The 25,550-nt window shown below is 40.6% G+C and overlaps 1 protein-coding gene and 1 long non-coding RNA gene across 2 annotated transcripts; one reads left to right on the top strand and one right to left on the bottom strand.

Annotated features, from left to right (window-relative positions):
- On the bottom strand, nucleotides 1-18,119 carry rai2 (retinoic acid induced 2). The gene is made up of 2 exons (XM_085398357.1): nucleotides 17,957-18,119; nucleotides 1-4,971 (listed from the first exon to the last, which is right to left on the bottom strand). Exon 2 carries the CDS (start codon nucleotides 4,901-4,903, stop codon nucleotides 3,290-3,292), a length of 1,614 nt encoding a protein of 537 aa, XP_085254483.1. The 5' UTR covers nucleotides 4,904-4,971; nucleotides 17,957-18,119; the 3' UTR covers nucleotides 1-3,289.
- Nucleotides 9,104-25,441, top strand: LOC146641270 (uncharacterized). Its single transcript, XR_014909602.1, has 3 exons — nucleotides 9,104-9,374; nucleotides 11,862-11,966; nucleotides 22,852-25,441. It is a non-coding gene; the product is annotated as an uncharacterized LOC146641270 (long non-coding RNA).
- The last annotated feature ends 109 nt before the right edge of the window (nucleotides 25,442-25,550 follow it).

Raw genomic sequence — 25,550 nt, 5'->3', positions numbered from 1 at the left:
TTTATCTCCCACCACATTTCAAATGATGACCTTTTAATAAATCTGCTGTCAGAAGCAAAAAGGTGCTTCGGCTGTATTACAATATCAATTCACTCTTTACCTCCTAACTGATCACTCATTATATAAACACGCTGTATAAATAAAAGTTGCACAAGTAATAAATTAGAGATGTTACTATATAACTAGAGTGATCAGGTCAAACTACTAAACCAAAGAGCTCTGTTTAAAGGACTGCAGGCATGAGTTAAGATGTGCTGAGACTGCTAAAGTACACAGATATAAATAAGAAACTGGTTTCCAAAAAAAAAAAAAAAAAAAAAAAAAAAAGGAAGGAGAGCATCAAGATTTTTTCCATCTCTGTTCAACTAGACAGTCTGCATATGGCTGTTATTAATTCTTGGCCTGTAATTCACAGATTTACATAACTCTTGCAATCAAAAGAGGGGCAATGCAGTTTGGAGAGAATAATAGGTAGGACAGCCTCTAACTATGACAAAGTGCACTCAACATATGATCCACATTCACAACTCTGGGACAGAAAATTACCATGCTCAAAAAAACAATTAAAAAAAACAACAACAAAAAAAGACACTTAAACCACTTGGAACAGATGTTTACACGATTGAAAATGGGTGGATTTTCATCAATACTGGTTCTAATAAACTAATCACACAGTTAACACATACACAAACAGAATTCTCTCTCACTGAAGCCAAGAAATTGGTCATTATTTCTTCTTAACGGCAGCTTTTCACTACAGTTTCAGCTCTGCTTCACAGCTGATTTAATCAATAGCAAACCTCCCCTCAGATTCACTTAAAGGGGACCTATTCTCCTCATTTCCAGCTACATGGTTTTAAAAGCAACTTTGCATAATTCACAGCTCAAAATAATCCTGATGTATCTTATACTCTGCCTTGGTGGAGCTCCTGCAGTTTATCCACTGGCTGAAACAAGCAAGCTGTATCATCAAACACTGCAGTTCCTAAACTGGCCATTTGAGGCTCTCTCCATAACTGAGTCAGTCTCCACAGACTGTTAAAATGCCCAACTATACAGCAGAAATAAACACGTTTACATAGTTGTACACAAAGCAGTTTTGGTCTCTTTAGCCAGCTTCCACCTTCATAACAACTGTGCCTTTTCATAGCGATCTTGACGTCCCCCATTGGCTTCTAGGCTCCATATTTAGAAACTTTAACATTACCCACGTTTGGCCACAACCATGTTACATTTTTCAACCAGAAGAACAAGCTGTAAATTTAAGATTTAAGCCTAGGGAGATGATTGGAGACAGCTTCAAGTGAACAATAGAGCAACTGCACTGTCTTTACACTTTCAGCTAATTCCTGCTAATTAGCAGATATAGCTAACGTTACCTAATATTTTAGAGCGCCACCCTCTCACCTGAAAATATTAAAATGTGGCTCCACAAAAATGAAAATGATTGTAGCCAAAATACTCAAGTGAAGGCATCAAAATGTAGATGTCACTGTCATGGTGGCTAAGTCCATTTTTCATATACAAGCTGTGTCCCAAAACCTAGGCCACATCCTTCGGAGACCGCATTTGTAGACCAATTATGTCAAAGCCAGGTGACAAAGGCTGTCCCAATTCGAAGGCTGCTCCAAATGCAGTCCTTCATTCCCCCCGAATGTGAAGGATGGGTCGGGTGTATCCTTCGTGGCCCAACCTATCCCAGAATTCATAGCGCGGCCCAGCCAATTCCAGTTTCCAACAATGGCGGCAGCTGCTTAGTTTTAATATGACTCCTATTACTCTTTCTGGGTCACAAAATAAACTTTTAACATATTTTCAGGTGAGAATGTAGCTGTGTAAACGTCAAATATCTGCTCGGTTTATCAAAATATCACATATTTGCAAAAGTGCTCTGACGTTTTCACAGAAGTCTGTTACCCACCAGCTCGATAGCTAGCCGGGGATCAGCTAGGCTCGCTAGAGCCGGTGAGAACAGCAAACTCCCGGTACATCATTTTCGGACCTCCTGCGGTCTTTTGTTACTAAGATTATGATATGCAAGACACTTAGATAACATAAAAAAATGTATTGTTTGGCTTTTTTCTGTTTTATTAGTTTGAGTAAATCGGTTTGGCTGAGATTAAAGTTATAGTTCTCACACAGCTGAATAAACATCAAACAGAAAACTGATTAAACAGAAGTGTTAGATGGTAGAGCCTCGCACTTCCGGCCTTCAAAGGAACCGGCACACGTAGACCACGAAGGCCGGGTCCCCCGAATGGAACACAGCTACATTCTACAGAAATGCCTCTCTTTACTTTCTTCTGATTGGCTGCTCCTTGGAGACGAAGTTTGAACAGTAAGTGTGCCTGAGATGAAACAAAACAAAAGCTGAAATCGAGCTTTGAGTCTGAAGCTTGAGTTTTTGGGTTTCAGGATTACTTGTACATACACTGACCTCATCAATGAGCATCAGCCATTGTAACAATATTCATATGATAGGAAACAAGGAAAAGTAGACTAGGTCCCCTTTAATAAGTGGAAACAGCAGGGAGTTACAGTGCTTTAAACACTTGCTGCTTTGGCTAATTTAGCCATCAACAATAATAGCTCTTTTAGTAGTTTCCTCATTTTTGGATAGAAAGGTCAGTTTAAACATGAAAGTAATTAAGAAGCTTCTTTTATTCCCTATTGTTGTTAAAATAAGAACATATTTTGCTGTGATCAGTGGCTGCTGCCAACATTCATTTAATGAAACTGTGGCTCAGGCCTCGCCAAGTCATTATGAGCCTGTCATGCTAAATCCCAACCAATCAGGAAAGAATGAATCGCTCCAGTGAGCTACTGATGACCATGTGAATTTCCACTGATGGGACATGTTTTAACAGCCTCAGTCACGTCCTGCAGTACACGCTCTTCAGTGCACCAAAATATAAAACATAATACATGTGGAAACAAACCATAAACCCAAACGGAGGAATCGAACTTGTGTCTTTGCTGTTACCATGAATCACAGACATCTCTGACTCACAGAGAGCATACTAAGCTGCCGTACACTGAAACATTTATGGTTTAGTAAAACACTGTAGAGACTAGTGCATCATAAAAGAAAAACTCAGAAGAAACCGTTTGTGTAACTACTGTGTCACATTGTCAGAGCCCCGCTTTTAAAGCCAGACTCTGAGTTTTGGTTGGACACAAGCGTTTCAATTTGATTACAGAATGTCCCACATGTGTTTTATGTTATACTCTCTGGAGGGATTACCAGAAAACTAGTCCACAGATTAGTCTCCCTCCCCAGTGAGCGAGCTCACTTCCTGGGGAGCAGCGCTGCCAGTCTCTGCTTCTTAATGGGAAGGAAGTGGATCTCCTGTGAGCTGACCTTCTTCAGTTTGATAGCTCTGCTTTTAGAGACCTTTTTAAGAGGGTTGTTGGGGTCGTGCTGCTCCCCGTGGGATCCCGACGGCACACCGTAGAGCTGCTGCAGAGCTGCCCCCTGGCTGCCATCCCGTTTTATGGAGAAGTTTTTGGTTGAGACTCCTGAAAGGCCTTTTATCTTTCCGCAGAGGATGGCGGGGATTGCGTCTTTCACTGAGACAATGACCTTGGCTGTCTGCGAGGTGCTCACTATCTCGAGGTTTCCAGCACCGCTAAGAGACGCCTCCTGACTCAAAGAACTAGACCCAGCAGCACTGCTGTCAACCAACCACTTATGCTGCCGGCTGAACTCCAGCGATGCCAGACTGCCGAGGAGTTTGGAATCGACGCCCAGAGACAAAGATGTGCCGCTGCCATCCGGGCCGGACTGTGAGGCTCCTTCTCTGTCTGACTGAGCACATTTTTTCCTCACACCAGGAACTGACAAATCCAGCACACTGTCCTGCTGTGGACTGGGATATTCCTGTTTTGGTTCAACTGGACATGGCCTGACAGAAAGGTCCAGAGCTTGTCCTTCCTCTAGAGGAAGTGAGGATGGGGATGCATTTTGTGGCTGGAACGGAGGCATGCATTTCCTTGAAGACTGCGAGGGGGAGGTAGTATCTTTTGGCGAAGTCTGAGTGCTTTTACTCACAGTGCAAACTGGTTTTGGCATGTTACCCTTTGAGTCCTCGGTCTGAGGGACAGGGATGGGGAGAGGGACTGGCAGAGGCACAGGCAGAGGAATGATGACCGGGTATGGGACTAAGAGTGTCGCAGGAGGGACCAGAGGGGCCAGAGGGGAGGTGTAGGGAGGGGTGAGGGGAGGAAGGGGGAAGAAGGGAGAGCCTGGAGACTGACAGCTTGATGAACTCCCCTGGGAAGGGAAGAGGTCCTGCAAGATGGCAGCAAAAGCTGGATTCTGCAGGAGAGAGAGCAAGTTAGCCTCCTGCGTCTGTCCTGTGGACTTCTGATCAACAGCTGGAGGTAAACCAAACGTCAAAGGACTCTGTAACAGCACGTTGTTCTGGAGCTGTGCACAGTTGGTGGTCTGAGGGATTACAGAAGGACTCATGTGCTGAATCACCTGCTGATCCAAGACCAGGGGCAGTGAAACTGGGCTTTGGCTCGTTATCAAGTACGGTGCTGCCCCCATCTGTCCGAGCTGAGGCCCGGCTGCTCCGGCCATCTGGAGGTGAATGGGCAGCATGAGCGGGCTCTCACCCAGACAAACTGGGTGGAGTACAGTGGTAGCCACTTTAAGAGCCACACCTCCTGGAGGTTCAGCAGTGGGACTCACCACTGGGGGTGCAGGAGTGTCTGTCAGGTTCGAGAGGCCTCCTTTAGTCAGTCCTGTCATATTAGCATCACAGGAATCAGCAGGAGTGAGTGGATTTACTCCATCTTCCACTTTGCTGGAGACCTCTCCTCCTCCTCCCGCCTCAGAGTTGCACACTTCAGTCTGTGGCTGGGTCATGGTTACAGACTTGTCATCGTTACCCTCCATGATTCAGCCTGAATATCAATCTTCATGAAGTCAGTGACGGGTTTCGTCCATTATTCTTGTAAGAAGCCCTGAAACACATAGAGCAGAAGGTTTGACGGTAAGCCCCACTTTAAAAATAAAAAGTGAAAAATCTTAAAACATATATACACAATGAGTAAAGCAGGGGCCCCAATACTGTGCTAATATGAAGAACTAAGTTCAGATATGCTTAGGGATTGTTATTTCCATATACAACTACACAACAATAAAATGCTAATTCTATATATTAAAATCTTCTTTTTTTAAACTCTTCCATCTATTTATGGAGCTGCTAAATAGGGGGAATTTTTCCAATGTGATTCAGACTGTGACCGATAGCTGACAACATAACAAAGTGGAAAATTTTTCATTTTTTTAATTTGAGAAAACTACAACTAAGCAGCAGTGCAAACCAAAAGGGGAAGCCAAGAGTCTTCAGTTTGTGCGTGGCGTCTTCCACGCTTGCTAATGCTAGCAAACGAGCTACAGAGACACTCTGAAACCAAACAAGCCATTCCTGCAGTGTTTCCCACATTCAGACTTCAATTGGGTGAGCTGCTCAGATATATTAAGAGACCACATCTGTGATAGGTCTGTTTTAACAGTGTTATTTTACTACCAAACACAGTATGGTAGTAAGAAAAAAACCAATAGCATATTGTAACTATCTTGGTTATTGTGCTATAAAAGGCTAGTATTCTGGCAATGCAGTTTTGCATTTTCAAATCTCTAACAATCCATGTACGGACTTCATCTCTCTTCATCTTCCTGTTTTTCGTAGAAGTAACTGCTGTTAAAGATTTATTAGCTCCAAGTCAAACACGGTGAGCTCAGTTTCACTGCTGATGACAGAGTAATGCAGACAAACCAGAATAAATGCAAACAATGAGGTCGCCCTTTACGACTGGGATTCAATACAGGACTACAAATATAAACACTATGAATATAAAAACGTAATTTTTATTTGTTTAAATATTGTTCTCGCAAGTCTTGGCAATTAGACTGTTTAGTTTTTGTCCCCTAGGTGATATCAACAGAGTCATTTTAGCCTTCAAAACAAGGTTAGAGTCAGAGTCCTCAAAGATTATGACACACAGCTCACAGTTAAAGGCAGCCAAAGTGTACGATTACCCATTGTAGCGTTTTTTTTAAATTTATTTATTTTGAAAATGATCCCAGATAGTCCTGCTGATCTTAAGTTCAGTGCTCACAAACTAACCTAGACATTCCTGTTCTCGGCTGTTAACAAATATCTAAGATTCAGTTATGTGAATATAATATTTATATTTTAAAAAAAATTGTAAAAAAAAATTGTAAATTATGGGAGAAAAAAAATGTAATAATCAGCAATACCCTACCAGCTGACTACATTGCCAGACTGATATTTCGGCAGTCCTCGCCATTATTCAGCTGCTTCCTCAGAGAGAGGTGAAGATCGCCAACCACCACTGATTCGGATTAATAAAGTTTCATGAAATGAAATGAGATCAGACTCCATCTCCACCGTCTGGAGCTGCGAATCCTTGTTCTGCTCACCAAGACCACAGAGCAGAACAACGACTGCCGTCGCTAATGCTGATACAAGACAGAGAAAGCAGACTTCATCCACAGGATGGGAGACTCCGAGGAGAAGCAACAGCTGGCTGTGTCCCCTCAATCGTTTATTCCATGTGTAAAACTGTTTTTAACTATATATAGTTTTTACTTTCTATATATACTTTATTTATCCCCAAAGCTGGGAAATGCTTGTTACAGCAGCCAAAACAATGAAAACCACCTACAACAACATGATTTAAATAAAGTAGAATAACTCAATATTATAATCATCTTCTTCTTTCAGTTGCTTCCTGTAGGAGTCGCCACAGCAGATCATCCGCCTCCATCTCACCCCATCCCGAGCATCCTCCGCCAGGCCTCTGCATGTTCTCCTTCGCTACATCCATGAAGCTCCTCCGAGGTCTTTTCCTCCTGCCTGGGAGCTCCATTTTTAACATCCTTTGTTCAATATCCACTGTCCCTCCTCTGCACATCTCCAAATCATTTCAACCTTGCCTCTCTCTACCTTTTTAAACTTTGAACAGCTTAAAATAATGCATGACGAAAACAGCTCAACCTGGTAAATAATACACAAAAATAAAGGAGTATTCCTATTACAATCTTTAATGGCATAGGAAAATTATGTGATCTTTATTTGTTTGTTTTTTTTTTAAAAAACCCTATATTAATCTTTAACCTCTTTTTGCATGAGAATGAGCCATTGATTATTGTCCAGTATTAACCCCCTAAGACCCGAACTCTTCCCCAGCATGCATTTTTAATTTCTCTTTGATATTTGGGCATGTTGGGGCCCAATGAATGTAAAAACAAAGAATTACCAGATTTTTTTTTCCTTATTTTTGTTTTATGAAAACTCAAGAGCCACATATGAGGATATTCGTTTAAAATTTTGATAGAACAGTAGCAGTATAATGTCCTCGTACGTGGATATCAGGCCCTTGCAGAGCAAAATTGAGTATTTTGGTCTAAATAACCCAAAATGTGATGTCCACATATGTGGACGCCAGGTCCTAGGAGGTTAAATCAATGTGTGATACGGGAAGTCTTACAACATCTCATCTTATGTGGAGACGGGTTATTCATTGAATAACTTGGGAAATGTTTAACACTCCACACTGAAAATATCTTATTGTAACCCTGTGTACACACACATTCCTCTCTGCTGTGTGTTTGATTAAAGTCTGAGCCGTGAAGGATTTCCATTTTATATTTGCCCATCTATCCATCCCTCATCTCTGCAGAGGTCCAAGACCACCAAGATACAATATTGACGCAGAAAGATCAAACAGGAACTCAGCATGTTTGATCAACTACACATCTCAGTCTCTATCCATCATCCGACATCACACATGCTTTTGTGCTTTTATAACCGTACTGTGTCGGCTTTCCTATCACTACATGATACCTCTGCACAACACATGTCCTGCCTGCACTGGATGTCAACCCCCATCCGTCCACAGTGATAAAACGTCCCCTGGGTGCATCTCGTGTCAGTGAGGTCAATTATTCATACGGCTGGGAGCGAGCGGGATAATGTTCAGGTACTGGAGAAAAAGGGAAACATTAAATACCCTGAAAAAAAACTACAAAGTGTATGCTTTAACCTTTAAAGTTAAAAAACTCAATTAAATGCACGCATGCAGTTCTGATTTTCTGGCAGGAGCATGACACTTTTTCTTCCTCTCCGGGTGGCTTTTATGTGGTGTTGGGTTGCCACAATGAGCAGCGAGGAGAAGCTCTCTCTCTCTCTCTCTCCCTCCAGGCTGGTTTTATATTATTCTGCGAAGCATAGACGGGATATTGTAATAAGGCTCTGATGGATTACATGGCCAGGCGGCTGGCTGATAATCTTGTCACTGGTTCGTGCACAGGAAAGGTCTGGGAAGTGTGTGCACCTTGGGAACTGTAAAACAGACCTAACCATACTCTAGAAGAACTGAGTAAAAGCCTTTGTAGACTCGCAGTTTTTCAGACAATGCACCCTTTAAAGACAAAGAAATTTCCAAGAGCTTCCTAAAGATCCTAACGCATGATTAACTGTGAGCTTTGTGTCATGTGTTTGAGTCCATATTTAATACTAGTGTTTTATAACTAGACAAAAATAGAATTTTAGGTTTTTTAAAATGATAAAAATTCAAATTTTCCCTCCTGTATGAAGCTGCAATCAACATACAAGATCAGCTGTGCAAATTTGTTGTAACTAATAACTTAATCTGCTTAATTTCACACATTGTAAAGCCATCCAGGTCAAACTCTACCATTTCATGGGCTGCGTGTTTGATACCATAGTACGATACTGTTATTGTCTTTTAGACATTATGCTTTTATGTTTTTTAAATAAACTTAAAACTATAAATAAACTTGAGAAGCAAAAAAAAATGTAGCAATCACATAACTATGTTGGTGGAGGAGATGCTGATGAACCAGGAGATGACCTTTCTCATTCAAAGTCATGACTTTACAGACTAGGGAAAAAATGGATTTGGACAAATGGAGTATTTATTTGCTGGAACAAAACACAGCATAAAAGAAAGTAAAGCCAACACCAAGTGCTTTAATTTTTTGGTCCTTTCACAAACCACCAGGGGGCGATACCTGTGTTTAATAAAGACTTCCAGTCCTAAAGCAATCTATGGGAAAACAGCCCTCTGTCTTGACCTCTGCAAATACTTTCCTGATGAGTTTACAGGATCAATCTCTAGGTCCTGTCAAACTGAATGACACATTAAGTTTATTTAGTAATTTCTGGTCACTAAAGTGTCCGAAATAAGAATTACCCAGCATACATTCAGTTTCAAAACACCAACACCGACGGCAAAAATGCTCGTCCTCCTTTTAGCGTCTACGGTTCGGAATCTGCGACCACATGAGCGTGACTGTTTGGTATGTGGTAAAAGTGAGTAGCTCTTTCTTACCTGCTATTTCCAGCTAGCATGTATATTATACATACCACATGGTTTTCCTTTGAATTCTATCTGAATTACGCTGCTGCAGTAAATCTACGTCGAGCCTACAATGTAGCCTAAGCAACAACAGCATCATGTAGTTATATTCTAGGCAGTTGCACCTCAGGTTACAGGGTAAAGTTTCAGAAAGATACATTGTAGCCACAACACGAACACTGATTTAACACTAAATTATAAATCTGCCCTAATCTGCTAAAAAGGGACAACCATAACCGTAACTAAGACTAACCTTAGTCACTGAGAGTATGTCATTTTTATTACATTGTTCTGTTATGGTTATCAGACACATTTATGAATCAGAGCTCAGACTGAATAGTAAATTCAGATCTATTCTATTTTTCCACTATTTGGATGCTGCGGTCTCACTTGCATTCCAGGAAGCTCGGGGCAAGACATTTCCTGTGTGATAACGCGGTCATGAGGTCCGTGACACGATAATGCCTCCCTGACCATTATGAAAGGAGTCATTCTTAGTTGAAGCGCCGCTGCTGTCAGAGACTCCAATGAGTTAGCCTGACTGTGCACAAAATGAGGAAATTCCCCCAAATAATAAGCTTAATTGTCTCTTTTTACTCGGCTGCCATCGGGATATGGACTCACTTTATTTTAAGGGAGGAAATCACCCACCCCAAAAAAAAAAGAAAAAAGAAAAAAAAAAAGCAGGATTTACTCTGAGCCATCGACATCAGCAGTAATCGCCACTTGGGTGACATACAGTCAGCCTGCAGTGGTGTTCACTCCAACTTCGCTTGAATCATGTGATAAAAAGTAAAACTCTGCAGATGAGCAGGAGGAGGAAGTTTAACCAGCAGAGTGAACCAAAGTACACACAGATCATGTTCACCATTGTTGTTTTTCCCAGCTACATTATCTGACTCAGTGACTCTGCTTTGTCTCTGTGTTATCACAGATAGGGAAGGTCAAAGTAAGATCTCGTAATAATAAGGCTCAATAAAAAACTGATCCCTGCTGACATGCAACAGAAGGGTTCCTCCACCATTAAAACAAAAGAAAAAGAGAAGTTTGAAGTATTGTGCATTGATGCAGTTCAGGGTTTTGGATTCAGTGCCTGAACGGTAACAGTAATGAACACAGAAAGAGCTTCCTCATCAGGCTAGGACCCTATACCACGAAACGAGTATAACATACCCAGCATATCTTTCCATTAGCCTAACACTGACAGTCAGGATAAACAGTCACATGAAGCTGGCTATCAATTTGTGAAGTTAACCCAGGGTTTCACTGAAGATGCACGTACAATATATGATGTCTGCATGTACAGTATAGGTGTCATATTTTACGATCATACAGTAATTGTGGAAAAATAACATTGTTTGCTGCCAAGAAAAAAAGAAAACGAGGAACAAATTTGCATCTAAGAATCTATATTTCTGTAAATACAAAGACATTAGATGCAACTGAAAAATTGAGACCCTCCTCCCCTCCCTGTAGCTCAGAGGAAAGGATGTTACTCCGTTTTCAAAGTATCAAATTGTTGGTCTGCATCAAGCAAAGAAAACTACTAAGGACAGGTTGAGTTGAGAACTGTGCAATGCATTATTAAACCTGGAAGGACAGTGATGAATCATCATCTTCAAAAAGAAATGTGGTTGGGAAAATAATCCTGGATGATTGTGATCAGTGTTCACTTATACATCTGAAACTCACTTTGACTATTTAACATGCATAAGAGCACAACGTGAAGAGGAACTCGAGGATTTGGGACTAAACAGCCGTGTTGCCTCAAGAAAACCACTTATCAGTGAGGCTAATTAGAAGTAGAGGCTTAGATTTCTCATGGGTCTTAAAGATCAGACTGTGGAGCAACGGAAAAAGGTCATGTGGTCTGATGAGTCCAGATTAATCCTGTTCCAGAATGATGGATGCATCAGGGTAAGAAGATGAACTGATGCACCCATCACGCCTACTATAAAACCAGCGTTACGATCTAAAGATGCTTCAGTTGGTCAGGTCGAGGAGGCTCGAGACAGATGGAGGATGACGAAAAGAAAGCAGAGAAGCTCCAAACTGACCGAAATTTAAGTCGTTTCTGCTGGTGAGAAACGCAAAACTTGTTTTCTGTTACACTGTGGGCGAGTCTCAGCTCAGGCTCCGCCCACATGCAGCATCAAGGAAGCAGGTGAGGTTATTCAAGGTTAACGGGGGTTTACCTGGAGACAGAATCATTTGTGTGCCAGAGTTTGCAAGAATATGGCGTTCGTTTTAAAACAAAAACACCAAGGAGCTATTTAAAAACAGCAATAATTAAATTACACTCCATCTAACCGAACATCCGAAGATTTAAGCACCGGCTCGACAGCCTCAAATTTAACTTTGAAGTTGAGTTAAACAGAATCTAATAGTAGTTTCAGTTTTTGATTCTATGGTTAATTGAATTTGTTTTATTCCTTTTTTAGGATGACAGTAGAGTCATAAAAACAAACAAAGCCACCAAAACAGAGACAGAAATGAGAGAAATGCTGGAGCTGGAGAAGAACAACAAAGGAAAAACACATTCTGAGGTAAGAATGGGACCGTATATGACCCATAGTTAAAGTCCCACAAAGTATAAATCCTCCCTGTGGGAAGCATTCAAGGGGGAATCCCCCCCCCCCACACACACACACAATTTTTAAATATAAATTTCAGGCCCTGGAACTATTCAGCAAACATTAAATCACTTTTAAACAGCTTTTGATGCTTTTCCCCCAAGAAAAGTGAATCTCTCCGGAGTTTAGACTCTGTGTTAGATAAATCGAGAAATTTGAAGATGTTATTTTGATCCAAGGCACACTCATTGAATTTATCGTTTAGTTTTGATTAGATAACGATACCTTGGCTGTTTGCTAAAATCAAGTCCCAGTCTGGTCCTCATGTTAAGTTAATAAGGCGCATTTCTCACTGCGAGGAAAAGACTGGGAATCATTTTACGTGTAAGGAAACATCAGGCTCAACTTAAACTTCTCTCCTAACTTTGTACATTAAAATTTCACAAACGAATGCATCCGGCATATAAATGTATTTCATTTGTAATCTAATAAGATAACAAATGACAGCCGGATAAAAATAATGCAATTTACCTAAACTACTCTGATTTTGTCTGAATGCTAGCATCTTTACTGCCTACTGTTCTCAGTGTGAGTACACATCACATAGACAGTGGAGCCGACGAGTTTATTAAATTTAACAGTAATCGATAAAAGCTTTCAAACAGATATTAGACTGAATATAACAGAAGGGAGAGCGAGTAACAGAAGAAGCATTGTTATCCCAGCGTTTTGGTCATATCAACTTATGAAATACCTCCAAACTGCTGCTTTTTTGCTGTTAGCTTCCCCCCAGCAATGCTATAAACCATATGCCATGAAAACAGTCTTTCTTGGACTGCTGTTGGTGACGCTAGTCCTCTTTCTGCTCTCCAGTGTAGCAGCACTGTACCAGCTGTCCACCAGCTACAGGTTCTTGCTAAAGTGACCCTCCAGCTCACTACTACTACAGCGCACTACTGTGGTTAGCTGCAGTCCAACACGGCAAAGTTGGACACTGGGCGGGATGAGATCCTCTCTGAAAGCATCTGAATAATGTCAAAGATATCCATGGACAGTATAAAAGTTGGATGTACCCTCTATGGCATCACCTGCCAGTTAGTGAAGTTAAGAAATGAGCTAAACATTTTAGCATCGCCACTTTGGTGTTCTGAGAATGGACACCAAATGCTAACTGAACACGCCTTTATGACTAAAATGATGACAATACAGGGAAATGATTGCAAAACCCCGAGTCACACAGGCCTACATACCAGTCAGTGAGCCAGTTGCTAGGAAAAAACATGTATTTCCCAACTCGCTGGTAAAGACCTCCTTCGAATACTTTGGTGGCCAGCACATTGCTGCACTCGCAGCTTAAATGGAAGTGGCGGACATTGCCCAGCAGCTCTCCAAGCTGAAGAGAAACTGTAAAAAGTGCACTGAACTGTAAACGGGATCCATTAGCCTTCAAAGTAAAGGGTGTACTTTTGGAAATGTGTTGGTTCCAGCACTGACGCAAAGCTTTTATTATGGAGGCAAAGCTTATCCATTTCCAGTGTGTGTCCCACTTTTTCGAGTTTTACTACTGCTTAGCTGGTAGTTGGTGAGTATTTGCTGACAAAGATGAAAAGCTATAGTTAACAATGGGAACCAGCAAGGAACCAAAGCAATCACCAATAGGTTTTTGGCATAGCAATTTTTTTGCAAATGATTTCACCCAACATAAGCCAGCGGCCTCCAGGAAACACTGCTAGCCAGTCAGGAAATACACATTTTTCCCATAAAAACCAGCGGTTGACTCATTGACAAATCTTAGGTATGTATGACGTCATGCAAGAAACCTCAATAAGACAGGAAGTTTTTTTTAACAACTTGCTAGTCATTAAGAAGAATGCAGGTTTAAGGCACATGGCACTTGTTTCACTTTTCAGATGTGGAAGCTACAGCCACCTTCTAGATGGTGGGGCAGGTTGCTACTAAACTTTCAAAATAAGAGCCACAGGATGTAAACTGATCACAGCTGATACCATTGTCTCAGATGGATTTAAAATAAAAATAATAAAATGCTGAAACGAGACCTAAAATGTTTCTCAGCTGCCAACCCAAGTAAAATGTAAAATCCATAACACATTTTCTCTACTAAAGACATCTATATATCTATAAATTACTTCAACTTATTAACTAATTATTTAACTTTAACTAATTATAAGTTAAAGTAATTTCACAAAACCCGTGGACTTGTGGTGTAACAAGAGGAAAAACAAAAAAACAAAATACAACCAGCTCCTCTGGCTACATCCAACACCTCATAAACAGGACAGGACAAAGCTTATTTCCAATCTTAGCTTAATGTCCTAGCTCGCTAACAGAATCTGCAGTCCCACGTGATAACAGAGTTTGTAGCTTAAGCTATTAAAAACAGCTCCAGGATAATGAAATTTTCCTGATATATGAGCTAATGTAGGAAACATGCAGCACAAACAAACCTGTAACCATGTCTGAATGAGTGCAGAGTATGTTTTCTTCACACCGATAAGACCAGCGGCACATTTAAATCTCACACGTCATCTGGGAGAGGTCTGTGTTCACCAGCCAGTAACAGCTAATTGAGTAAATAGGAGACCCAACTGAGAGAGCCAAATAAGATCCCTCCCCTGTCCCCGTTACTGTAATGATTTCCACATTTCCTCTCTGTGTTTTCCCCTTGCTCATTGGTGGAACGTATACCGTAGTAAGTCAACAGCAGAGAGAAAAACAACAACGCCTCGCCTTCAAACTGCATTAAGCTGCACTGCAGTCGACATACATTACAGGGACTATTTTCTCTTTTTACCTCCTCGTTGTGGGCTTGATTTAGCTTTTAGACCAGAGGACACGAAAGCACCGGGGATGGATAGAGCACGGCTGATGATCTAAAAGGTCATCGCTCTCAACACCCCTCCGCTCCAGTGGCCAATTACATCTCATTAGAGAGACACACAGAAGCCTCATCACGATGCAGACTGCTTTCACATCAGTGCAGCTCATCTTTTATTCAGCGGGTGGTCCGCCAGCTGATCCCCTAAATGCCACAATCAGTCAAATTTCACAATAACAATAATTTAGCACTGGAATACTCATTGTGATGATCACTGTGTCACATTTTTAACCAGTGTGCCAGTGAGAAATCCAGGTTAGATGGCGATTATTTAGCGATTCAACTACATTAAAATACATTTACAGCGAGAATCTGCACCTCGGGTCAGTAATTATTATGCATGGGTGGGTCACAAATGGCTTTTTTTTAGTAATCACCGCCATTTGAACATGCAGATAAACATAAGGTCTGTCTGAAACGCAATGAATATATAAAACTCTAAGCATGTAAAGTGTGACCTTCTTCAGTAATATCTTCATTCAGGCTAAAACAAGGTTTATGACTGTGTAAGAAGTGCACAGATTAATTAAGTACAGCTAACACGTACGCTTTAGTATTTGTTTATTTAGTACAACACTCATCAATGTTCTTGCAATTTAAAGGAAACCGTACAAAAAAACCCCAACAGAACAGCTTCTATCTACTTAATGGACCAAAATTGGTGCAAAGTCTTCCACGTGTTCACTTGAGTCAAGGTCCGAAGACTGAAATGAGTCACATCATTTTCATGTTCATCTAAGTCATTGAGTGAGGAGATTTTTACGTTCTAAAGGACTGTGACATGGGAACAGCTGGGTCAGTTCCCTTATGCCTCTTTTCTACTAGCACCTACTTGGGTCCGCTCTACTTGACTTCACTTGGGTCTCATTTGTTTTCCATTACAATTGAGTACCAACTCAATGTGGGCGGGGATGTTATAGCAAGGAGGTCTGAAAGTCCTGCGACACATTTTCAGCTCGACTCAGCTGGCTTGGAACAAGTAGGAACCAAGTAGGTCCTAAAAAAATACCTGATACCTAATGGAGTACCCTAAAAACAGAATAGAGTTGAGTCAGTGCTGATGGAAGAGAGGCTATAATGTTCTGTGTAACGTTTACACGGCACTAATTTGCATGTATGCATCTTTGTCTGTGTGATGCACCCAAGCAATTTATCAATGTGTCTTGCTAACTAAGTCCAAGAATACACAGGGAGGATTTCAGAAGTTATTATTTTGAAAACTAACTCAATTCTTTATATTGTTGTGTGACCGACTTCCAGCCCTCCACGCCTGCTCTCTGCAGCTTGATTCAGTGCTGTCAAATATATAAATTGGGTACTTTTGAACTGTTTTGCCACCACAACATGGTTTTGAGTGGAGCCAGAACCAGGATTTGATACCTGGTGTACTCCCAGGGTAAGCCTACTCGCTTGAATCTTAGGTGATTTTGGCAGGTAGTCCCTCTCTAATTTAAGTGCTCAATGGACACAAAAACTTCACCATTTACAAATAATAATAATAATTATAATAATAATAAAAACGCTCAAAATACTCAGTATTGTTTTGTCCTGGAAAGCTTTTTTTTTTTCTGGCTGTGCCTGAGCACCCTGACCATGCCCCATGGGCAGAAAGCTGGGCAGCAGATGCTCTGATCCTGGGCCTGGCTGCAGGAGAGGGCTCAATTTTCCCACTACCTAGCAAGGTTACTGAGCTCCAGATCTTGGGGTTTGCTGAATGAAGGGGAAGATTCTAAACTCAATGTCAAAAAGAGCCACATGAGGTAGTTCGGGCATGTGGTTGGGAAGTCTCCTGGGCACCTCCCTCATACATCTCAGTAGAAGGAAATGGAAAGTGTGGCTGGGGAGAAGGATGAGAAACCACCTGCCACTGCGACTGGCCTTTGGATAAGCAGAGGACAATGGATGAATGGACCAACGATGGAGTGCGGGCATGGCTGATGCTTCTGCTCATCTCATGAAAGCACCAGACAAACGTCATGCTAATGTCACAGACACGTCACATGTCTCAGCACAACCACATGATTGACTCAAATATCAATTTTGCTGATTTTATTCACGATGTGTTGGTCCCATCTTTACACAGTGTATAACTGAGAACTTCATCCTTTGGTATGAATCCAGAACAAAAACACATGATGCTCAAAATGGCAAATTTGGGGCTTCAAAGTGTCCATGAACCAATTAGTGATGTCACTGTGGCTGTATCCATCTTTTATACACAGACTGGACCCTCAGTCTTTATAACAGCAGGGGTCAAAGGTTCATATTTTTCCTTTAATTTGACACTTGTTTCCACATGAAATATACTGCATCTGCAAGTCTCGTTTTCCTTTCACACAAGCTGGACATTATAAACAAGAAATTACACAAGAAAGAGCAGAAATTGGAGACCGTGTTGAGTGTTTTCCTCCCGGGTGAGCTCATATCTGCAGGAGCTGTTTTCTTGTACCACTTCTAAGTAAATGCCCAGGCTATTGCAAAAGACCTTGGGTATGACACTGCCGGGTTCATCTGAGGATATTTTCCTGCCTTCCTTCCACATTTCTGTGTCCCTGCACCCAGCGTCGCCGTGCTCCCACAAAAATATGCACAGTATTATGAGCCCAGTCCCTGGTTTGTCTGGTGCCCGCAGCCAGCCGCCGACGGCTCGCCTTGAAAAGCGAGGAGGCTGCGCGCACATCCCCGCACATCTCGCGCAACAACACGAAAGCCCCGCTGACATTAAAGCCGCAACCGGGGCAGGGACAGAGGGCTCCTGGAGCTCAGTAATAACCTGTTATCACCCTCAGCTGGCGTAAATTTAACGCGCTGTCAGACGCGATACAAGCTAGCTGCTGCGCAATCGCCAGGGAAATTAGGAAAAACGCCTTGTTACGTTTTAAAACCGAGACCCCGACACTCCTGGAATAATTCACATTTACTCTACGTGATGAGGTTGAAACGAATTATACGCTTCAGCGACGTAAAGACCAGAAAACCGGTGGTTGACCCTGCCTCATCTCCGGTCCTTTAATGTATTTCGTGCAGAAAATAAAGCCGCTCTGCGACAAACGCCAGTGTTTCTTACCTTTGAAGTGTCCGCGGCTGTTTTATTGAGCCACTCTCTCCTAATTAACGATGACCGAGCTCCGTGAGACTTACAAATAAATAGATAAGGGTGCCATTTATCTCTTCATTGCGGTCCCGTCGTAGCGACTCCAGACGGAGAGCTGCGCACGCAGCATCGTCAGCGGGTCTCTCCTCCCCCCTCCCCCCTCTCCTCCCCCACCACTAGCAGGGACAAAAAAGCGAATCAAGCAAACAAACAAACAAATCAATACTTAAAGTAAAAAACAACAACCCGTAAAATAATAATAAATAATTAACTTATAATTAACTCATTATTAATCATTCGTACTAATAAACATCCTAATCTTTTATGTTTGAGTATTAGGTAATGGTAAAAATGAATGGAATAAATACTAAATATAACAAATAAATACATGAATTCATAAATTAATGTAATGTTTATGTTTTATGCTTAAATATTGTGTTCCTGTAATTTTACAGATAAAACAAAGATAAAATAAATAATATTACTTTTTTTTCATTATTAAAATTACAATTACGTGTCCTAACAGTTACAAAAAAAAATATAGAAAAATTCTTCCAGTTTTACACAGTATAAGTTTGTCTAGACATGTTTGTCTTGGTGAAAGTGTGAAATTTTCTGATAATTTCCTAACATTTTCTAATAAATCTTCTCTAATTTAATACTTATTTATAAGGATCAGTGCATATGCTTATATTGTAACAGACAAGCCCAGATAGGCACCTTTTCATCTGTGCTAATGGTGCTCAAAACAAAGAACAACAACCAAAACAATATATTGAAAAATGATACTAGGTTAGTACACTCCCAATTAAATGAATCCACTTTAGTTTTTACTGGAAAATTCTGGGGACCTTGCAGGAAATTTAGGCGAGTACATGTCTGATAATATACAGAGAGCACTGTTTATAATAATCTAATTTTTTAATAGCAAGGCAAGAAAAACAGCAAATACAGACATGACTGAATGTGTGGTACCTTGATCATAAACGTACAATGTACCATGGCTTGTACATGAACCCACACAATCTTCCCATAGATACAATTTAGGAGCCAAATAGGAACAGCAGCATGTTTTCTGAGTGCTGACAGGCTTGTGTTTTATCCTTTCTTTTAGCTCCAGACAGTATTCGCCTGCTGACTGGCTGATGACAGAATCAGAGGAGAATGGAGTTTGGCAGCTGTAGATGAGTCTGGTAGTGACAGGCCTGGATGAACAGGATCCCCTGGGTCTCCATATCAGTCCCAGCCAGCCTCGGGCTCTGCCTTAGGGCCCCAGGGCCTCTCATTGTTCCGCAGGGATGTTGTTTAATGCACTTTAATGAGCCTCACAATGTACCCTGGTGGCATGATGGTGACTTTGGTGTGGTTACCTCCTCGATGTGCCCTCTCCCCCCTTCTGTCTGCAGTCAGTGTTACTCACATGAGATGAATGTGTTGTTCACATGCTGTAGCTCTCCTATCAGTACCAAAGCTGGAACAATGAATATAAGAGAGTTCGCCATCTGAAGGAAACATCTTTGGGGTATTTTTCTTCAAGTTTCTGTGTAGATCATACTAGAAAAATATGCCTCAACATACCTCATTACAAGTATACACAATTATAATCCCAAACAAAGGCTGGATATGTTTTTAAAAATTATCTGCCTACATTGGTTGCAGTTATATACATACTATATAACTACAAGTCGTGTGCTGTCCAAGCGCTGATTGCGAACAAGGCATTTTCTCCATTATGACAGTTTTCACATATTTCGCAGAGCAACAAAAGGACTTAAAACAAAGACTGTGAAGGGATATGACATGCTAATAACTGCAGCTAAGGTCTGAGTGAAAGCAGCCAAGCTCTTTACTTTCGCCAAGCTATTGGTGCCCCATCTAGAGTTAAAATGAATTTATGATACTGCGTTTGTGTCTGTTTGTATAGGTATTTGGTTATGCAGACTGTAGGATAATGGGTCTGCAACAAATACAGACGTGCAACCCTAAAAAATAGGGTGTAGCTGGATGCTGAAGATGTTATGCTTAGGCAGAACACTGATTGGTTGAAAGGTTGGTTTGGAGAAGAAAGCGTCAGTGAAAAACAACAATTGTTACAGATCAAGAAAAAAAGCACAAGCTGACGCTGGTGAGATTAGATGATTTCATTTGACTGCAAGAAAGTTCTCCAGGGCAGAGTCTAAAGGAAAGCACTGACAGCAGCACAAACACAGACAGGAGTACTCAGCATTGCTGGGTACTGCATATATTTTGACTGCAAAATAGGTTTTGAAGTCTTGTCATAGAACCAAAGCACAGTCATGCCACTCCCTTTAGGGTTAGGATTAGCATAGATTTTGAGTTCCGGATTAGCTAAAATATGCTTTTCTCGAGCTACTGAGGCAGTGCAGTATACGGCACTTCCAAGTTACCATAAAATTGAAGATTGATCATATGTAGAATAAACGATGGATGTAGCTTCCAGGTACAAATAGACAACGTCATGTCCAGTTTCCAGACACAAAGGTTGTAAAACCCCTCGACTCGAGATTTCATAACAAGACTTCACTAACCACTGGGTGACATCATGGCAGCTATGTCCATCTTTTACAGTGTCTATGCACTAGATGCATTCAGATGTAATGCACAAAGAGGCTGCATGAAAATAATCATCTATATAACATGTAAATGCTTCTGTGGAAAAGTTATGCAAACCTGACTGCTTTATGAACCAGGTTTATGAGGAAGATAAAATTTAAAACTACTGGCAGCTGCTTACAGCATACATTTGCACAGTTGGTGCTTCAGTTCCTATCTGACGACACCTTTACAGAGACAGATATCTTTTTTACAGCAGGGTATTTACACAAATACTGCTGCACGATAAAACTACAAATATCTATTATGTAAATCTCAAAAAGTCAGTTTAAAATAATATATTTGTGTTAAATGAATAAAAAAAATGCCTTCCTTTTACAATAAACTATTAGGCCAGGGGCTTCCTTATTTGTCTATTAATGTCTGAATCTTCACACAGTCTCTTACATTTGCAGTGAGCTGTAAATGCGTGTATGTTCTTTTGGAGGTCTTTGCTTGCCTTTGTCCTCTCTCTTCATAATTAAACAAAGATTTAAAAAAAAAAAAAAGCATTCTGGGCTGGCATTTTCTTTTTGAGCCGTGTACAGTGTCTACTGTACTGTCTGTAGAACCAGAGGGCAAATAATGACACAAAGCCTGATGTTCAGCATAAAGACAGTGAGAGATCTCAGACTTTAGTCAGACATAAAAGCTCGAAGGTCAGTTCCTCATGGAGAGATGCTGTCTAACCAAAAAAATTGTCTTATTCTGCTCACGCTATTCAGTGACATTGTGACACATCCCACACATTTCCCTTGAGAACAAAAATACTCGATTTCTCCCCACACCAGTCACGCCAAGCCATCATGTCTCCAGCGTTAATCGAGGTCTTGGTCAGCATGCCCTTTGATGGGCACCCAAACAGTCCAAGGCTTTGTTTACCTTTTTAAAAAAAAAAAAAAATCCTTCACTCACAATCTCAGCTCAGCTGACGCGCAGTGACCGAGAACAAGTCGTTTTTGTCCGTCACGGGCCCGTCTGACATTAGCCAGAGCAACAAAGGAACTTAAAGCTCTGAGTGTGGAGCTGGCTCATGACCATGGAAGTGACAAAACATATGGAGATATGGCCTGTTAGGAACTGCAGCTAAGAGCTGAATCTGTCATACATAGGGAAACATGTGCAGACCCATTCAGATGTTTAAAATGATCACAGATGGGACACAAAGAGGCCTACGTGAAATTTACACTAAATTTGCATTGAATTACCCAGAGAACATCCTGCTGTGGACTCAGATGAAGAACTCCCTCTAGTGTTCATCTCAAATAAACCCCTAGAATGCACTATTCACACAGTCCAGACCACACCTGACACAGGTCATGATGAGAGTAGAAATGGAGATAAAGACACCTGCAGGCTAGGCACTTGGTTATTCATCTTGAAAGGCCTATGGTCACTTATCTGGGTATTTCTTTTAAGAATTACATAAATTAGCTTTGATTTAATTCTGTCTATAGAATCAAAAGTCAAATCTGATTAGAATAAATCAGATTAGACTTGACACATGAATGAACTTAACATAGTGGAGCTGACACAAGAGGATAAGACAGGGAACACTGAGGGAACAAATTAGACTCCAAAATAAGATTAAATTATAACAAGCCATCCATCTATCAGTCTGACAGCTGGGATAGAGCCTATCCCAGCTGTCAGAGGCCAACACCCACGACAGGTCACCAGTCTATCGCAGGGCTAACACAGAAGGACAACCAACAGGGAAAGCAAACAACCCAAAAGGTTCAAAAATCAAAATCAGAATTAGGATCACGACAAATCTGTGCTGCTTTATTATTTAGTATGCAATGAAATAAAGCCACTATTCCATTCTTGTCATCAGTTTCACTTTCCCACGCCATAATACTCAGTCTCGTCATCGACATCCAATTCAATTCAATTTTATTTATATAGCACCAAATCACAACAACAGTTGACTCAAGGCGCTTTATATTGTAAGGTAGACCCTACAATAATACATACAGAGAAAATCCCAATAATCATATGGCCGCCTATGAGCAAGCACTTCGGCGACAGTGGGAAGGAAAAACTCCCTTTTACAGGAAGAAACCTCCGGCAGAACCAGGCTCAGGGAGGAGTGGCCATCTGGTGCGACCGGTTGGGGTGAGAGAAGGAAGACAGGATGAAAGACATGCTGTGGAAATGCTCTGCTCCAATAAGATTCTTTCCCACTTTCTAGAAACCAATCAGCTTCAGTTTTATGTATATTAAATGTATGTTGTTGTTATTCTGCTTTTCAGACTCCCATTCCTGCTCCACCTCCAGGTCTTCAGATCTCTGCCTGCTTTACCACCTCTACAGCCAGCTTCTAGACGCCAGGGATTCAGTCCGATTCCTATTTTGAAAAGGACAGTAGTGCATTATTTCTTGATATATCACAACAACACTGATATCAGTTTATTTTTTAATGTTTTAACTGTCCGTATCATCTGAAACTATTTTTTTTCCTCATTCTTCAAATTGTGTAAGAAGCTCTGATCAGATCCTTTTTACTGGCAATTCAAAGGAAGCTGGAAAAAGCTCCCTCTTACTGAAATAAGCTGCTTTTAAATATGATCTCCCTGTCATCACTTTTCTTTTTCAAGCATGCTTTATCATTTTGCTTCCTTTATTTCTTATTCATTAATTCATTTAATAGATTTGTAAAATTTATTGCTATGTCAAAGGCTGATTTTTTTCCCTTTATCTTGTTTTGAGATGTTTTGCATTGTTCTTTAAAAAACGATGATATGCTTAAAAAATGGTCTGAGGAGAACTTCAGCCCTGGATCTAAAGCCTTCAGAACATGGCTTACCTGCTGAAACAGGTGAGCTCATATTGGTGCCCAACATTGCAGTTAAGAAGCAAAGGCAAACATAGCAAAAAACATAAAGTATAGAAGCTTCAAGTCATCTAAAATATGCATTTGGTTTTAAAAGCCAAACATGTGTTTTGGATATGAAGACAGTTAGACACTGTTATAGTCAAACTCTGCAGTGCTTTTTTACTTTTATAACAAAATGTATTTGTCTTCACTTCAACTAGATAAAAAGCCATTTGTCCTACATAGGTGTTATGAACTGTCAGATACACTGAAGGCATTTCAAAAACACTTTGAGTGGGTCTGATGGCAGATGGCAACTAATCTCAGAGCTGTGAAAGAAAATCCCATGGCAGCTTGTCTAACATGCTAGTCTCCCAACAGTTTCCCTGAAAGACCAGAGATTTGTCCACAATTACCATAAAAGTGTAAATGTAACCGGGTCATAAATTATATTTTGTTATAATTACACAAAATGTGTTCTAAACCCTACACTGTTCCTGGTATAACTGACTTTTAGGACCTCCAAGCCTGTAGTTATCTTCATTATCAGTTAGAACCCCTCCCCATCCTGTTCTTCTTCTATGGTGCAACCCTATAAATTTGGGGTACCTGTTTGGCCTCTCCCTTTTTCTACAATTCCCCTGTGAAAGAGGTAGGCATAATGTTTTTCCAACATTAATTATACCTTTATCTACCCTGATGTTTCTGAGTGTGTTTTAAGTTCATTTTTGTCATAATTATGCCTGTCTTTACTGCATGCTGTGAATATGCGGTATGTGTGTGCTGCGTATGTGTATAGGCACTGTTAATGCTAGCATGAACAGATACGTCTTGCTAGCTTGGAAGTTGTGGCTTGAGCTAACTTTCATCCCAACTGTTTATATTTGGCTATAGAAGCACACAAGTTATTTACTAGGAGGTCTTTCTTTTTACCTTTCATTGTCAGGCACCAGGTAGATTTACATAAACAACCAGCTGCAGGTCTCATAGCTCACCCACCTTAAGGCTTTACTGATGGTACATGGGCATAACCATCATAGACTGGTGGTTCCAGTAGAATCAGAAGCAAGCTTGGGGCCACAGATGGCAGTAATTTAAAAGACGGATGTAAGCAGGGGAACTGCTTTATGTCAAAAGTGTTTGAAATGCAAGAAGAGGCTTTCACTTTGGGAGGTTTTTACATTACATTTAGATAATACTGATAATATAGAAATAGATGCCTTGCTTGCCCTGACAGAAAGTATGACTAGCAGTTGAAAGCTAACAGTTCCCTAAAAACAAGCTAAAACTGTGAATAAACTAGACAAAAATAATTTTTAAAAATGCTAGCTTGGCTTAATGGATAAAAAGTTGAACTATTTAGCTATAAATAGTGATAAAATATTAAAATGTATTAGGTTTAAATGGCTAGCAGCTGATATTTTTGGCTAACAGTGAAGAGAAGCTAATTAAGTATTTAGCTAAACACAAGGGACAAACAGCTAAAATATATACCTATATTATAAATAAAAAAAATATATATTTTAGGTGTATGTGTGACTTCTATAGGTGTGTATGGCAGAAATTGCTGACAGTATAGATTAATGTTTGACATAAATAGCAAGATAAACATTTGATTAAAAATAAAAGATTTCAAAAATACCAGCAAACCTTTTGTGCGTCACGGACCGGTTTATGTCCGACAATATTTTCACGGGCAGACCTTTACAGTGTCATGGATAAATAGAACAAAATAAAACCAGTACTGGTACAAAAAAAAAAGAAAATTTATTCATAACACACGGGAAAAGACCCAGGGAAACCGAGTTAACGATAAAAACTATAAAAAATAACAATAAAAACCCTGAAAAACATAAATTTCACACCTGAGCCTCAACTCTTGCGGCCCGGTACCAAACGACTCACGGACTGGTGTACTCACTTTTATGAAATACTGTAAATAACTAATGGTATGGATAAACGGGCATTAAACATCCAAAGAGTAGGTAACTATATCTAACCCTAACCCTAATGCAAAGTCGAATAGAAATGTGTTATAAAAATATCTCAACATGATGTATTAATGACGAAGGGGCTCGTGAGTCTATCAGACAGGCTGTGTTGTAAGAGTGCAACACGTGAAGAAAGGTTGGTATT

The sequence above is a fragment of the Rhamphochromis longiceps genome, linkage group LG23 (assembly GCF_057381845.1).
Source record: "Rhamphochromis longiceps isolate RC_006_pf linkage group LG23, R_longiceps_female_GT1.1, whole genome shotgun sequence".
Classification (NCBI taxonomy): Eukaryota; Metazoa; Chordata; class Actinopteri; order Cichliformes; family Cichlidae; genus Rhamphochromis; species Rhamphochromis longiceps.
Note: the sequence above shows the minus strand (reverse complement) of the source record. Positions and strands in the feature narration are given on the sequence as shown.